Here is a 15,045-nt window from a genome sequence, read left to right as displayed (position 1 = left end):
ATAATGAAGCTTTTTGTATTAATACTGGACAGTTATAATTGAAGTGGATGGTTGTGAGTTTAAATACTTACGATTGATATATCTGCCTTTAATGCCACAGGGATAGGTCAAATATTGTCATAAATTAGAAAAATAGTCTCATTTTTGTGGAATGAAAGACATGGTATAACAAGCTGTCAGAGCTGGCTATGGACAGAGAGGGACTAGAAGACACTGTGGCATTTCCTGTTAAAGATACTAAGATAGCCCATCCACAGTAAAAGAGGTTTTATATGAACTGCTAAATATATGTAGGCAGCTACACTTTAGTTAGTTACACAGGCAAATTTTGAGGAAATAAAAAATGTAAATTAACAGAATAATTTAACACAATTACAAATGAACCTTTCCTGTTTAAATATGAACACCCTTAGGACAGTAAAACAGACTCTCTTTCATAAACGCTTTTTCTTTTTAGGGCTTCGACATGTCTCTGATGACCAGAAGACTCACAAGAACCCCAGTCTACGTGCCCAAGGTCCATCTGTTCGTTCTCCAACAAAAAGCCATACTCCAAGTCCCACCTCTCCCAAGAATTCCCCGCAGCAGAGCCATGCCCCTGTCTTGGAGCTAGAGGGAAAGAAGTGGAGAGTGGTGAGTGCCAGTCACTCCTCTGAATCACACCCTGCACATTGCTAACCAGGTCGAGCACTGAAACGTCTTTCAAAAGGCTGTCCATGATCGAGGTGCAAGAAATCAAAGTTGCAACTAAAATGGGCTGAGTCTTGCAACGATCCACCTTGATACAGTTTAGCTTTTACTATTCTGTAGCATCTGAAGTTAATTCATCTGTCTCTGAGAATCATGTAATAATTCATCTGAACTGGAGAGTGTCAGAACCAGCATATAAATTCCTTGCAAAATCAGACAATCCCCAGAAACAAGTCCAGTGGAGAACTCCAAATCCTTTCCTGCAGGCCATTTATGTGAGTGAGAGGTAGCAGTATTATTACAGAGCACTTTCTCAAGCTTTGTTAGCCAATGGAATTATACATTTATTTTTCATCAGCCATTCCATTCCAGCATGTCTCCCATGCTTAGAAGTGGAGAAATGTTCTCCTTTTGTTCGGTCTACAGATGGAAAAGATAGATTTGTTTAAAGTTTGGGAGTTAATTTATGTTAACCATATACCAAAGAATCTATGAGTGAAAATTCATGTGATTGTGTTGGTTAAGAGGGAGGAAACAATATGCAGTTCAGTCATACAGAAGGTTATATACACAGTCATTACTGTGGAGTTGAGTTTGCATAACGCGCAGTCACCATTTGCCTGTATTATGTTGCCTTAAGGTTATAGTACCTAGAACTTTCCTTGTGGATCCCAAGTTTTTCCTGGACATCCATGGAGTGTAAATGTCCTTTCATGCTTCATAATGAAAGGAAATTTACCTTATTGTCTATGCTAATGCCTGCACCTGTTCATAACACACTGTATAGAACATTAAATAACATTTGGGGGAACAAAAACGTGCTCCATTCTCCAAGGAGCTGGTCTCAACTGGATGGGAGCCAAGCAACAGTTTTGTGAGTGCGTTTTTAAATTGTTGTGAGCGTAATGTCTTTGCTACAAAATTAACAGGTTTTGTCATGGTCTGTGCTAAGTTCTTCAGTTCTGCAGCTCTAAAATATACATGTGCCCTCTAAGGGTGAATTAGGTGAAACATCACATCACTGAGCAGATTAGAGTTTTAAGCCACAGGAAGGATATTGCTCTGTTGTAACTGAAGATGCAATGACTCGAGGATAAGTTGTGCTAAACTCTGTCTGTCTGTTAGCTAGTTAAAGACAACCAATTAAATAAACTTTCTTTTGAAACAGGAATATCAAGAGGATAAGAATGACCTGGTCATTAACAACACTGAACTCAAGCAAGTGGCCTACATTTTTAAGTGTAACAAATCTACACTTCAGATAAAAGGAAAAATCAATTCAATTACTATCGGTGAGTAGGTAGCTCAGCTGGGCTTTAAATGCCAATCTTGAAAAAACTGACTTACGTGATTAATAATGCATATGAATCAGTCCATTCACTTTAATGGATTGATCACATGAATAAAGCCACTCACTATGCAGTGCAAGACTGGGAAATTTTGTAGCTACTATAGCAGGTGTGTGGGTATTTGCTTTTATCTTCCCCTTCTTATTTATGATTGTTTTTATTTTAGACAACTGTAAAAAGTTTGGTCTTGTGTTTGACAACGTTGTGGGAATCGTGGAAGTGATCAATTCCAGGGATATTCAGATTCAGGTAAGCATCTATTTGAAAAACAAAGATAGAGAGGGAAAAAGCAGGGGAAAAAAGCCCAGAGATTTTTAAAAAAGCTACAAGAGATTTTTAAAACTCACAGGAGTGCAACAAAAATAAGAGATTGATGCATCCAAATGTAGCTTTATATGCACTAAATTCTGCTGATATATTTAGAAAATGCCTGTGAAAACTATTGAGCATCACTAAACAAACCTCCTTTAGCCCAGTCTCTTCTGGTCCCAGTGAAGCTGAGAGATCTATACACTGTAAGAGCTCTTACTTCTGGCCCTAATTTTCTTGCTTCCATGGTAAACAGCTCCTAGGACTTGAAAATTCAGTGGTGCTTATGGAACAAATTCTGGTAGTTAGCTAATTGATTTCTAAGGCCCAGAAGATGCTTCTTCCTTTTTTTTCTTTTTTTTTTTTTTTATTTTCTCAATGGAAATGTTCAAATAGACTTTTAAAGGGCAACAAAATTACATAAAGTGAAAGTAGCTGCCAGGATTTCAAAAATCTCCCCTGCCAGCAATGTGACACATGACATGAGTAAATAACGTAGTCACCGCTTGCCTACAAATGGGCTATGAGCCTCTACTGGTTTTGTCTTTGATAACCAATAAGCAAAGCTTAATCAGAGATCACCTTCTTTGTGGTTCTCATGAAAAGAAAAGAGATGCATTTTAAATCCATATATTGCCCTCTCTGCAGGGAACACTTTACCCCTTCAAAATATAGACAATCTGCCTGACATTTACAGCACTTCATTCATCCCCTTCCAAAGAAGTCAAACTATACATGCTCTAGGACGGGGTTGTGTCCAACATACACGACCTAGTCTTGAGAAAGGGTTTTAGGATGTATTATTTTAAGCGAAAAAAATGAAATATTCATTAAATTATATCAAACTGCCAGTCTTCAAGCAAGGTGAGGTCTTTTGCTTAAAAGGCTGTGCCTGCTGTATCACATTAAAAGTAGACAATCCTGCTCCATGCTTCAGAAATACTGGTCACGGCCACCACAGGGAATAATAGCAAGATGGTTTTTTATATTTTGAACCTCATGCAAGTGACTGACATTGCTACCAGCTGTGCATCATCTTCTGAGCTGTAACAAGCAGTTTTATTCATGACAACTACACGTCTTCTTATGGCAGAGAGTTCATTAACGAAAAAGATCCCAGGCATTTATTTGACTGGTTTTTTAAAATAACTAGATGATTTTTATCATTACCTCTAGAACTGTTCATAGAAGCTGAAAAATTCATATGTGATGAACAGTGAAACCACAGCTTGTTAATACTCAAATAAAGGGGAAATATCTTTTCTAAGAATCAGAATTCTTTTGATTAAGCAGGTTTATGAATATTGCATAAGGCTTCTATGCCATGGAACAGAGTGGAGTTCCACTTAAGAAGGTAGAGTCAGGCTATATGCTCTATGCTGCTTGAATAAGGCAGCTTGTGCAGGGTTTCAGTATGCCAAGTGCTAAGCATCTCAATTTTTCTCAGTATTTTGAAGACCCGAGCCTATAATTTGTAAATACATGATATGTTAATGCAACAAATGTCAGTAAATTCATCCTACAGATTTTGCTATAAATAGTTACTTCGTTGCCATGTAGCTTGGCTTTCCTTTCCCTCGGTGGCTTGGGTTTTTGGGGGCTTTTTTTTTGTCAGATGTTTGCAAAATTTATTAAACTCACCCTCTTTTTGTTCTCTATTGCATGAGAACCCATTAAAGAAAGATCAGTTTAAGATGCATTGACCCACCACACAGATCAGACTTCAGGATCAGGGTGGGATGCAAGAGGACAGACCACTTGTTCTTTGTTTGCTGTCACATTTAAGGAACTGAAGCTGAAAATATATTCTTAGCTTGAATGACAAGAGACACTCTTTCATTAACAAGTACATATCTATCGCATCCTGTTACTGTTTTATGGCTCAGAATAACCTCTGCCCTTTTGATGCACCGTGCAGAGTATATTGCTGTCCCTGCTAGAGAGGGCAGGAAGAGAAGGAGGAATTTTTACTGACAACCAGTGAGTCAGCCACTTAGCCATGAGGAAATCTTTTAATCTGCAGAATTGTAAACAAGAGAAGATTAGCCTTTCTCCCCTCAAGTAAATCTTGTGCTTGCTTTTAAAGTGACATAAGAAATACCATTAGAGATTAAATTAAATTGATCTCAGTGCTTTTTTACAACTGTAGCTTGCATGAAGGGGATAAAAACCCTTTCCTGTTGTATGCTGTAAAACCTGGAAGAACTTTGAAGTCTTCAGAATATATTACAAATCACTTGTTGAACAGTACTGTATGCTGAGACCTTTCATTTGCCCTTACTTGGTTATAGCTGACGTGTGTGATTTCGCAACCAGTTCTCACTAATGAACAAGGTGAACACCACCTAAATACTAGCACAAAAGTGTCACTGCAACTAGAGAGAACTAGGGAAGTGCTATCATCAAACTATGTATTAAAAGCTTGCTGGATAAGTTTGCTGTTGTATATAGATCTTTGTAACCACCACCAAGAATTTTCACAGTGTCTCACAAATCAAATATAAACATCATGCAGGCAGCTGACACACAGATCAGATGCTGGTGGCCAAAATTAGACCTAGCAGGCCAAGAGGACTTTATTAATGATATATTTGTGTGCATTTTAAGATTTGGTATTAAGTAGATATTATTTTGCAGGTGATGGGGAAAGTGCCAACCATATCTATTAACAAAACAGAAGGCTGCCACATCTACCTCAGTGAGGAATCATTAGATTGTGAGATTGTGAGTGCCAAGTCATCTGAGATGAACATCCTCATCCCCCAAGATGGTGATTATGTGAGTGAGATATTTTTAAAGCTTTCCTCCCCCTTCCCCACTAGTCTTGGTAGCTAATAGCATTTAAACTGCTGGGAAAGAAACTAACATACCACGCACATTACATCACCCAAAAATGATCCAAAACAATGGAATTTCTATGTACCGATATCTCAGCTATCAGTGCAAGAAGAACTCCTTATTTTCTGGGGCACAAAGTTATTTCAAAGACCAGACATGACATTATTTCTTTCCATTTTGATAGATAATGACTTAATCTCCCATCTATTTCATTTTCTTTTTTGATATCTAAATATAATTTCCCAAAGAAACTCACTTCACAGAAGAGCACTCATGCCTGAAGATGCTGTTGCTAAAACTAAGATAAATACAATACTACTACAGATTAAATAATACAGTATAAAATACTTGTTTTTTCTATAGCTGTTGATAGATTGGTGGCATCTGTAGTGCTTTCTAGTATTTTCAACACATGTCCTTGTAAGCCACCTGTACGTTTCCTGTCTCCTTTTCTGTCCTAGGAAGATTTTCATACTAAGCCCATCAGTGTTTCTAGTGAAGTCATGCTCTGTCACTTCACAGGGGGAAGGGATCACACAGGCAAAGCACACTTGTAATGGTTTCCTGGTTTCCTCAACAGAGCAGTGTTGAAATTGCACTGAATGGCCATAGACAGAACTTGAATCTCTGGCTAATCTTTTAGGCTAGAATTTTGTACGGTAAAGGGGTTTAGGCTTTGTAAAAGAAAATATGTAACAAGAGAATTTCCCATTTCCAAAAGTGACTGCTGGATCCCCAGCTTCAAATAACTAAAAAGGGAATGACCTTCAGTAGCTGCATGGTCACCTTTTTTTTTCAAAAAAAAAAAAAAAAGGTCCTTTTGATCAGTCTTGCTTCAAATCACTGTATCATCTAAAATTACTGGGTATCAAAACACCATTTTGAGGCCTGAATGAAAAAACCTTTTTCTTCACATCTTATTTTTTCACTGGGAACAGAGAAAGACCCAATACTTCCCATCCTTTCACCAAATACACAGAATGGAAGGAGACTTTCTTTGATGTTCTGCTTTGTTTTGTGTACCCCACAGGGGATGCTGAGTCTTTTGAAGTGTATCATACTAAAAATTATAGTGGGTTGTTTTCTTTTAATGCTTCCATATTGTGCTATTGCTTTTGTCCTTAAAATTAGTCTCCTCTCTCAATCTCCACATTTATATCCTTTCTACTGCCTTCCAACCCAGACACTGATGGAATCTAAGGTCATTTCTGACATGAGGTTTATTTATTTAGTTGTTCCAAATAATGATGTGAGAGGGATTATTGCAAAGTAGCATCATACCAAGGCTATTTGAAACTGGATAGCAATAAGGCTTTTTCCTGTGTGGCATTGTAAAATAGCTTCCTAGGGTAATGAAGAAGGCTTCTCTCTAATCCTGGTATGTCTGAGCTATCAATGCTTTCTCAGTCATGCAGCACTAATAGTATTCCACCAGTTTTCATGAGGTATCCACTGTTTATTTAACCATCGTTGTTGCTTTTGTTTCTTACCAGAAAGAATTTCCGGTTCCTGAACAGTTCAAGACAGCATGGGATGGATCTAAGTTGGTCACTGAACCTGCAGAGATTGTGGGTTAACTTCCTAATGCCATACAGCACTTGCTGACCGTGACCCGACCACAGCCAGCATAAACAAAGCAGCAATGTAAAGAACTAGAAGTAGCAGTAGTTCATACTGCTGTCATAGGCCTTCAAGCATTAGCTCTGCATGCTAGAAACAATAACACATCTGGCACGCTTTCCTTAGGCATCCCAGTATTTTTCACGTTTCCACACAGTTTGCCTTCACATAACAATTTTAATTCTAAATGATGTCAGGTGAATGTAACGGATTACAAACCCCACCCTCCAGTCACATCACTGGTTTGAAATACTGTATACGTTAAGCCAAAATACTGCATGATACACTTTGTTAACATCTTGCTTCAGTTCATTCCTTTTTCTGTTTCTGCTAATCAAAGACAGCACTAAGACTTTAAGATGTTTATTTTTACCTATTAAGCAATTCCTGTATGATGCAGTAAAAATGTACCCTAGAAAGTATGCAGTTCCTTATAGCTCTGTGGCAATCATAATGGGTTTTGTTTAAAACCAGCAAAAAAAGACAACTTTCAGCAATACATTTTGCTAACGGAAGATAAAAAAACCCTGGTATTTTAATCAAACACTTTTCTAACGTGTATATTTAGAAGATCCCTATGTTTTCTGTGAGGTAAGATTTTATTATGGTCTACAGACTTGCTGTTGCCCTCTCATTTCTTGCAAATTAGTGACTCTAAACTACGGCCTCATCTAATCTAAAACCTTGCAGCAAATCACTTGAAGGTTTTTTGCTCCTTGGATTTCTTTTTTTAAATTTTTTTTTTGGTGAGTCAATCTATTATTCTCTAAAATTTCACATTGTATCTTTCATCCTATTCAGAAAACTGAGGGAGGCATTTATGTCAGATAGCAGGTAGCTTCCTTACTAATAACGTTCCTTTAAAATATTGCTATTGTAGCAATTGTATTGTATCTTCCTTAAAAATATCTTGTGTTTCTTCCCCACATTTGTAGGACTTACTCCATTTCAAATATGTCCACAAAGCAAAGCCATAGATTGACGTTATACTAATTCTGAGCCCAAATAAAGGGTTAATTTCCTGTTTAGCTCTTTGATTCTACTTTATAGTCCCTATTGTACATGCTTTTTTAACAAAGGTGGAGTGTTGTATACATTTGTACTATTTCAGCACATAGTACGAATAAAATTTTAAAAATTTAAAAAGTCAGCTTATGGTTTTGGTCACTTGTAATACTTTGTAACAGTGAAATCACAGTGAGATGCTTGCAGAGCTAGTTACAAGCTAACTTTTGTGCCTAATTTACCTTGAAAGTACATTAATTCTTGAGGGTTTTTAAGCGTATCTTTGATAGTAAACTCTATATAATATAACCAGTAGTGCTCATTCCGTAAGGTTTTGCTATCTGATGTTTAATCTATCTGTATAATGTGTTTGCTTTAATACATACCCATTTTTTCAACAGTAAACTTCTTATGAAATAAAAAGGAAAATGTACTTGTTTAAATACAAAGTTGTTCAGAGCTTGCTCCATTGCAGTGTTTGTCCTATATGCTTTCTCCTTCTTAAATACTGTTTCCAAAGCTGAGAAAAAGTAGCTCCTTCTCCCATTTCATTAAATATTATCACTTTTGCTGCCATAATCCACCTGACAGCGAATAGTGGGTATTCCGGGTATTCTACATGCTAGCAAATAAACCTAAAGTTTCTTAGATATAGCTCTGGTGACAGCCAGAGAATTGAGCTTTTCATGATTCTCACTCCTAGGTACATCTGTATCTTCCGGAGATTATGTCTAGGGAGATGATCATGTAATTAGCCAGTTTATTTTTATAAAACTGCATGGGTCAAACATTCACCAATGCAGATGTTGTCAATCAGTCAGTAAAATACATGTAAAAGAGATGGAGATTTTTTACTAAGTGTCCAAATGTAAAAAGCTTTTTCCTACGAAAAACTTCAACAGATGTCATACATTCTTAAATAGAACCTCTGTAAAAGTACTCATGAAGTACTCTGTACAAGTACCTCATGAAATTCAACAAGGGGAAATGCAAAGTCCTGCACCTGGGGTACAGCCACCCCACACACCAGTATATGCTGGGAGCTGCCCAGCTGGGGAGCAGGTTGGCAGGAAAGGACCTGGGAGTCCTAGTGAACACCAAGTTGAACATGAGCAAGGGATGTGCCCCTGTGGCAAAGAAGGCTGATAGTATCCTGGGCTGCATAAGAAGAGCATTGCCAGCAGGTTGAGGGAGGTGATTCTTCCCTTCAGCACCAGTGAGGCCACACCTGGAGTGCTGTGTCCAGTTCTGGTCTCCCCAGCATACCAGAGACATGAACATGCTGAAGAGAGATCAGCAAAGGGCCACAAAGATGATGTGAATGGAGCAACTCTCCCAAAAGGAAATGCTGAGAGCTGGGACTGTTCGGCCTGGAGAAGAGAAGGCTCAGGGGAGATCTGTTAATGTATATAAACACCTGAAGGGACAATGCAAAGAGGACACAGCCAGGCTCTCCTCAGTGATGCCCAGTGACAGGACCAGGGGCAACGGGCACAAACTGAAACACAGGAGGTTCCCTCTGAACATCAGGAAACACTTTTTCACTGTGAGGGTGACCGAGCACTGGCACAGGCTGCCCAGAGAGGTTGTAGTGTCTCCCTTCTTGGAGACATTCAAAAGCCACATGGACATGGTCCTGAGCAACCAGCTCTAGGCAGGGGGTTGGACCAGATGACCTCCAGAGGTCCCTGGTAACCTCAACCTTTCTGTGATTCTGTGATACTTGCTTAGTTATTTAGAATATGGGTTACTAAGGATTAGTAGAAATTAGAAGGATTGAGGTAGTGACTCCACGTATCCACCAGATGGCAGAAACCAGCTGAGGCCCAGGCCCTCCCAAGCTCTTACCTGTTAATGAAAAAATGCTGGACTACAGTATTTACAAAGGTTGTGTATACTGTTTGTCAAAGAACTGGGAAATTCTACTTTAGATTAGTTGGATTTTGAGATTATCATCTTGGTTTTATTGGGATGAAAAAGGAAGAAGAAAAAAACAACTATTTGTTACCAATGATTAACTTGATCTTTTGAACATCGCTAAATGTACCTCTATTAAAAGCACACTTTAAAAAACCAAAACAAACCAACCAAACAAAAAAACCCAACACCTGATTGAACTTAAAAGTAATATTTAACAGAGCTATTGAAGATAAAGGTGTAAGTAATTTCAAGTCTGCATTTGAAAACCAGTAATTTTTTCAACGTCCTAAGGAATTAGGCACTTGCTAAGGCTTCCCAGTGCCATAGTTATTATCCAGAAAAACCATTCTTGGTTTTACTCTTTTCTGAGTTCTCAATGTATCTGGATCTGCATGAGTTCCTTCAATGTTACTGTACTGTATGCATGTTCATAAACTTCTGCATCACATTTCTTTCCCAGAGATCAAGCATTTGTCCATTTGAAATCCTTCAGAGGCTCAACTCAGTAGGCACCCTTAGTGCACTCTCCTATTGTTCTGTTCAGCTGGACTTCTTCTAAAAATGTGGAAGTAGCTGGCTTCTGACAATGGAGGTAACATTCACTTGATTACACAATATGATATCAAGCAGAGAAGTCATCAAGAACATACAAGTCAGACCCAGTTCCCCTGCTGGATGTGATCTGGGCCCACTGCTGTGAAAATATTGCCCAGAAGTAGCTACTGCCCCCAGAAGGTGCCTATAAACAGGCCCCTGACATATGAAGTAGTCATTAGATAAAAATCATAAATAACATTCCCCAAGGAATGTTCTGACTACCAGAAAACAAGAACCTCCTTCCTCTTTATGGTTGAAATAATCCTGAAAAATCTTTTTGGGTGCCAAATCTTTGTAGGAGAACTCTACTCTCTACTCCACCACACAAAACTCAGTGGTGATCTTCTAGGCTTAACCATGCTTCCCTAAGTCTTGCTGCATGCCCAGGACCCTACCTGATCACCACTGATCACCAAAGGCTCCTCTTCTCCAAATCCAGTGCTGCTTCAACGGAGCACACTCATATTTCCTCTCTGTGAACACCAAAGAATGTGACAGGGAATTAGGTAACTGGCAAGGCTTCCAAGTGCTACGCTGCTGAGTAAAGTTGTTTTCTGCTTACTCTTCATTCAAACAAGGTCAAGGTAAAAGGCAAATAAAGTTATTTACACACAACTCCCAAAACAGACAGTACCGGTAAACAGGCAACCACAATAAAAATCTATGTATCCTAAGGTAAAAGTAGAAAAGTTAATTTTCCTCCAGCTGATTTGCTATGGCCTTTTACCAACTGTTTCCACTAGGACTCTGTTTTCTGTCTGTATTACACCTGAAGTTGCATCTATGAGAAAGAAAATGCTTCTCAGCAGACCACGAGAGCTCTTAGAGCAAAGCTCTCCTTCAAAATCCTCAGCTGGATCAATTAGATTAGTTTCAGAGTTAAAGTGATTTAATTTGGGAGACAGTTGTGCCATTTTTGTACACTGAAATATATAGTGGTTTACTTATGTAAATGCTCACATTTGGTTTTTGGCTCAAGTTTCATGTTCTGTACCTGGCTGCTTGCCCCAACAAGGGGTAAAGTTCTCACTCTTTGGTGACTCAGTCTGTATGTTTCAGTAATGAAGAATCTTTTTAACCAACATTTGCATTTAATTTCATTCTGTACATGAACATACATACTTGATACAAATGTCTAAATAGGCTGCTGGACACAATAATAATTAACCACTTTTGAATGATAAGAGATTGCTGTTGATTAATATCCAACAACTCTCACCCAAGGACTCTCTAAAAGAGCTCCTATTATTAAAACACTTCAGCATGATGCAGGAGATGTGATTTGCATCTCCCAAGCAAAGGAAGGAATTTCATTTCAGTTTCAAACATCCAGATGAACGCTTCAGCAATTCCCTGGTTTTAAAAATTGTTTTAAACCCTGTCTTGAAAACAAGACGCTAGAATCAAAAGTGAGCAAAGCTACCATCTCTGTACCTCTGAACAGATCTGCTAGATCTACAGCAGACCAGTGCTCTACTACTTCCTACTGACTATAAAAGATTCCCCACTCAAAAGTGACAGATCAGGCTTTTCAGTGTTACCCAAGCTTAAAGAGCATAAGATAGGATTCAAGATTCCCCTTAAACCTTAACTATTGCAATATCATCTTTTAGATGCTTACTTCCCCTGTTTGATCAAGTTCAAAACATTTCCTCTTGCCTAAATCTCATTTCTAGAGAAGAGGATATTTAACTGCCAGGGCATTCAACCGCTTATTTTCATCAGCTGGTACAATGAACTACCCAAGATTATCTCCCTTTCTGACTCTGCTCACAAGAGAAGGCAAAATAGAGTAGGCAGAAATCAGTGCTGCAGAAGATTATAAATTCTCCCATAACGTGTGGCAATCTGACACAGCAATGAAACAAGACCCTTTGTCACCAAAGCCTAAGCTGTGAGTTCCCCTCAACTGGCAAGTCTTGTTGTTACAGCATCTCTTTATCACATGCATCACAGAATAGAATAATCTGAACGCCTACAGAATTTATGGGTCTTTTGTGGGTTATTTTTTTAAGGCAGAAGAACGAAAAACTAACTGAAACATTTTGGAATGAAGAAATGTTACATTTCCTCCATTACCTCTTATTCCTCTCTGCTGTTAGTGACTCAGGTTCACCTTGATACCCAGCATAATTCCATAGTGAGTTCTAACTGGTTATGCCTGTATTGTTGCTGGTGACCCTAAAATCTACATGTGACTGGCAGCATTATATGAAGCCTGTGAGATTATGTAATTGTACCTTAAGATCTGATCTAGCTTGCAAAACCTGTGGCTGCACACACACACACAAAAGAAGCCTGACACTGTTTGGTCCTGAAAGGTTTGTGGTGAAAATTCAGCTTAAAAAAATGAAATAGACTGTAACTGATGAAGTAAAAGTGAAATATTATAAAGGAAGAGGCTCCATTATGCACTGTCCCAGTTTGAGGTAAAACAGAACCAACTTTCTGTTCAGTAATTATACATCTTATCTAGGCCTCTTCTAACTCTCTGAAATTAACAGCATATTATGAAGAAAACTGCTCGTTCTCAGAGTGATAAGACCAATGTTTGTACTTCATGCCAAGGAAGGGCATGCAGAGAGGGCCTTGCTTGTACTTATTGCTATAACAACCAAGGTCAGCTAATTTTGTTATTTGCCCCGTTGCAGGGTTGGAAACGGAAAAAGTGTGGGGAGGAGCGGACAAGACAGGTGACCAAACCTGACCAACAGGGTATTCCATCCCATCTGCCCCATGCTCAGAATAAAAGCTGAGGGATCAAAGGATCAGCTCTCTTTCTTCAATGGCTGACGTCCAAAGAGGACTCTGCCTGTTCATCTGCCTTTGATCCCCATCGATACATTCCTGATTCAGTTCCCATCTGTCACTGTGGCCAGTCTGGGACTTCCCCAGTGCCTGCCGGTGACGTCAGCCTGAGAGCTTGATATGGTTTTGTATATATTGTATCTATCTCATTATTTCATTTTTTTTAACTTTAATATTAATACTTCAGTAGTTTAGTTCATTGTAAATTTATACATCTCCTAATCTCTTCCTCTCCTCTCTTCAGGGGGAGGGAAAGGTCATCAGTCATTCTGGTTTTGGCCAATTCAGCCTAAACCATGACAGCTACTTTTACTGTCATTTTCCCAAGATAGTTTTTCTATTAGGAGTCAATAGCTGATTTAAGACCATGTTTTCTTCTATACAGTTGTCTATTTTCCTTCCTTTCTTTCTCTGATTCTTCATTGTCCTTCCTAATCATGCTTAAACTTGCTATGTTTCCCAAATAAATTACCCATATTGATTTCACCAAGGTCTATGTTACAAAACACATGCCAGTGTAATTAGAATAGTATCTACATAATGAGTGCCAGCTCCTAACGTAACCACATCTAACTAAGGTGGTATGGGTTATTTGCCAGGCGCTTTGTCAGTTCACCTCAGCATGTCCATATGAGAGACTCACACAGCAGAAACTACTTGTTTGTAAATGGGTTAGGGTTACATGGCAAAATGGGGTTATATGGCTTGTTTTAGTCTAACAGAGAGAGGGAGAAACTTCTGGGTTTTTTCATCTGCGCTATTCAGTATGGAGCTACGATAACATTTGTGTCACACGGAACTTGCTGTCTGTTTGGGATGCTTAATAATACACAGGAACTTTAAATATTAAAAATCAAATTGGAGAACTGTGTTTAAACTTGCTGTAGGGCTCCTGGTTTCTTTTTTTCAGCGCTTTTTGCACAGGAAGATGAACGTGACATGGCAAAAGATAAAAAGGGGGAGACAGCAACGTTCAGGCAATGAAACCAGACTGTGTAAGTCTGTTTTTTCGAAAGAGAAAGAGCAGTTTAACACATTTTTTCTCTCAAAATAAGTTCAACCCACTTCCTATTAGCAAAGAGAAAGTGTTTAGAAAGTTGCTGGAGGCCAGAAACAGCAGCTGCCACGGCAGGTGGCAGCGAGGGGGAGGATAGGGAAGTTTGTCCGGCTGCACCTGCTCAGAAGCAAGGCAATCAACGCCTTACTCCTTGGATTCATCACCTCATCTACCACAGCCTATTAAGATTAGTAAATCTGTGATCCGGGCCGAATTCAGAAGTCAGCTGAAGGGACGGAGAGCGCGACAGAGGGGAGCTGGCACTCCGGCCCCTCAGGGGAGCGCTCTGGGCGGCGGGACCCGCACCCTTCGGGAGATGGGGGTTCCCTTTCCACACACATTTCACCACAACGTGTTGGAGCAATTAACCCCGCCGCCCCAGGCCGCCTGGCTCCCACAGCTGCGGCTCCGGCTACGAACCCAGGGCCGGGGGCTCCGCCTGAGGTAAAAGGCGGGATAAGTAACTCCCGGCGCGAGCCCGCTCTCGGCCCAGGGACCGCCGCTCCCCCTGAGGGGATGGCAGCTCCCCGCGCTGCCTCCGGGGCGGCCGCGGGAGGAACCGGGGAGCCCCGCTCTCGGTGCTAAAGGAAAAAAAAACCGACGTGCCTTCCGTGATTACGCTGCCGCCGGGAGAGCTCCCGGGCCGGCCCCTCAGCTCTTCCCCTACCTCCAGAGGGCCTGGAACCGCCCGGGCCAGACCCACTCCCTGCCTCCGCTCTAGGCGATACCATCTCACGGCGAGGGGGGTGGGGGGGTGTTTACCGGAGAGTGGTACGCTCCCCGCCAGGCTCAGTGCCCGAAGGACTCCGCCCAGTGTTCGAGTTGCTCCCTTTCCTCCCCCCCCCCCCCCCC

General features: G+C 40.1%; 1 protein-coding gene across 1 annotated transcript in view; it reads left to right on the top strand.

Annotated features, from left to right (window-relative positions):
* Positions 1-8,268, top strand: part of CAP2 (CAP, adenylate cyclase-associated protein, 2 (yeast)) — a 63,147-nt gene extending 54,879 nt beyond the window's left edge. Inside the window, exons 9-13 of the mRNA XM_014941072.1 lie at positions 458-633; positions 1,859-1,982; positions 2,206-2,288; positions 4,986-5,126; positions 6,680-8,268. Coding sequence (XP_014796558.1) covers positions 458-633; positions 1,859-1,982; positions 2,206-2,288; positions 4,986-5,126; positions 6,680-6,763 — 608 coding nt within the window. The 3' untranslated portion in view covers positions 6,764-8,268. The remainder of the gene's footprint in view (positions 1-457; positions 634-1,858; positions 1,983-2,205; positions 2,289-4,985; positions 5,127-6,679) is intronic.
* Positions 8,269-15,045: the final 6,777 nt, after the last annotated feature.

Source organism: Calidris pugnax, unplaced genomic scaffold, assembly GCF_001431845.1.
Source record: "Calidris pugnax isolate Ruff unplaced genomic scaffold, ASM143184v1 scaffold8, whole genome shotgun sequence".
NCBI lineage: Eukaryota > Metazoa > Chordata > Aves > Charadriiformes > Scolopacidae > Calidris > Calidris pugnax.
This window is presented reverse-complemented; position numbering and strand designations above follow the sequence as displayed.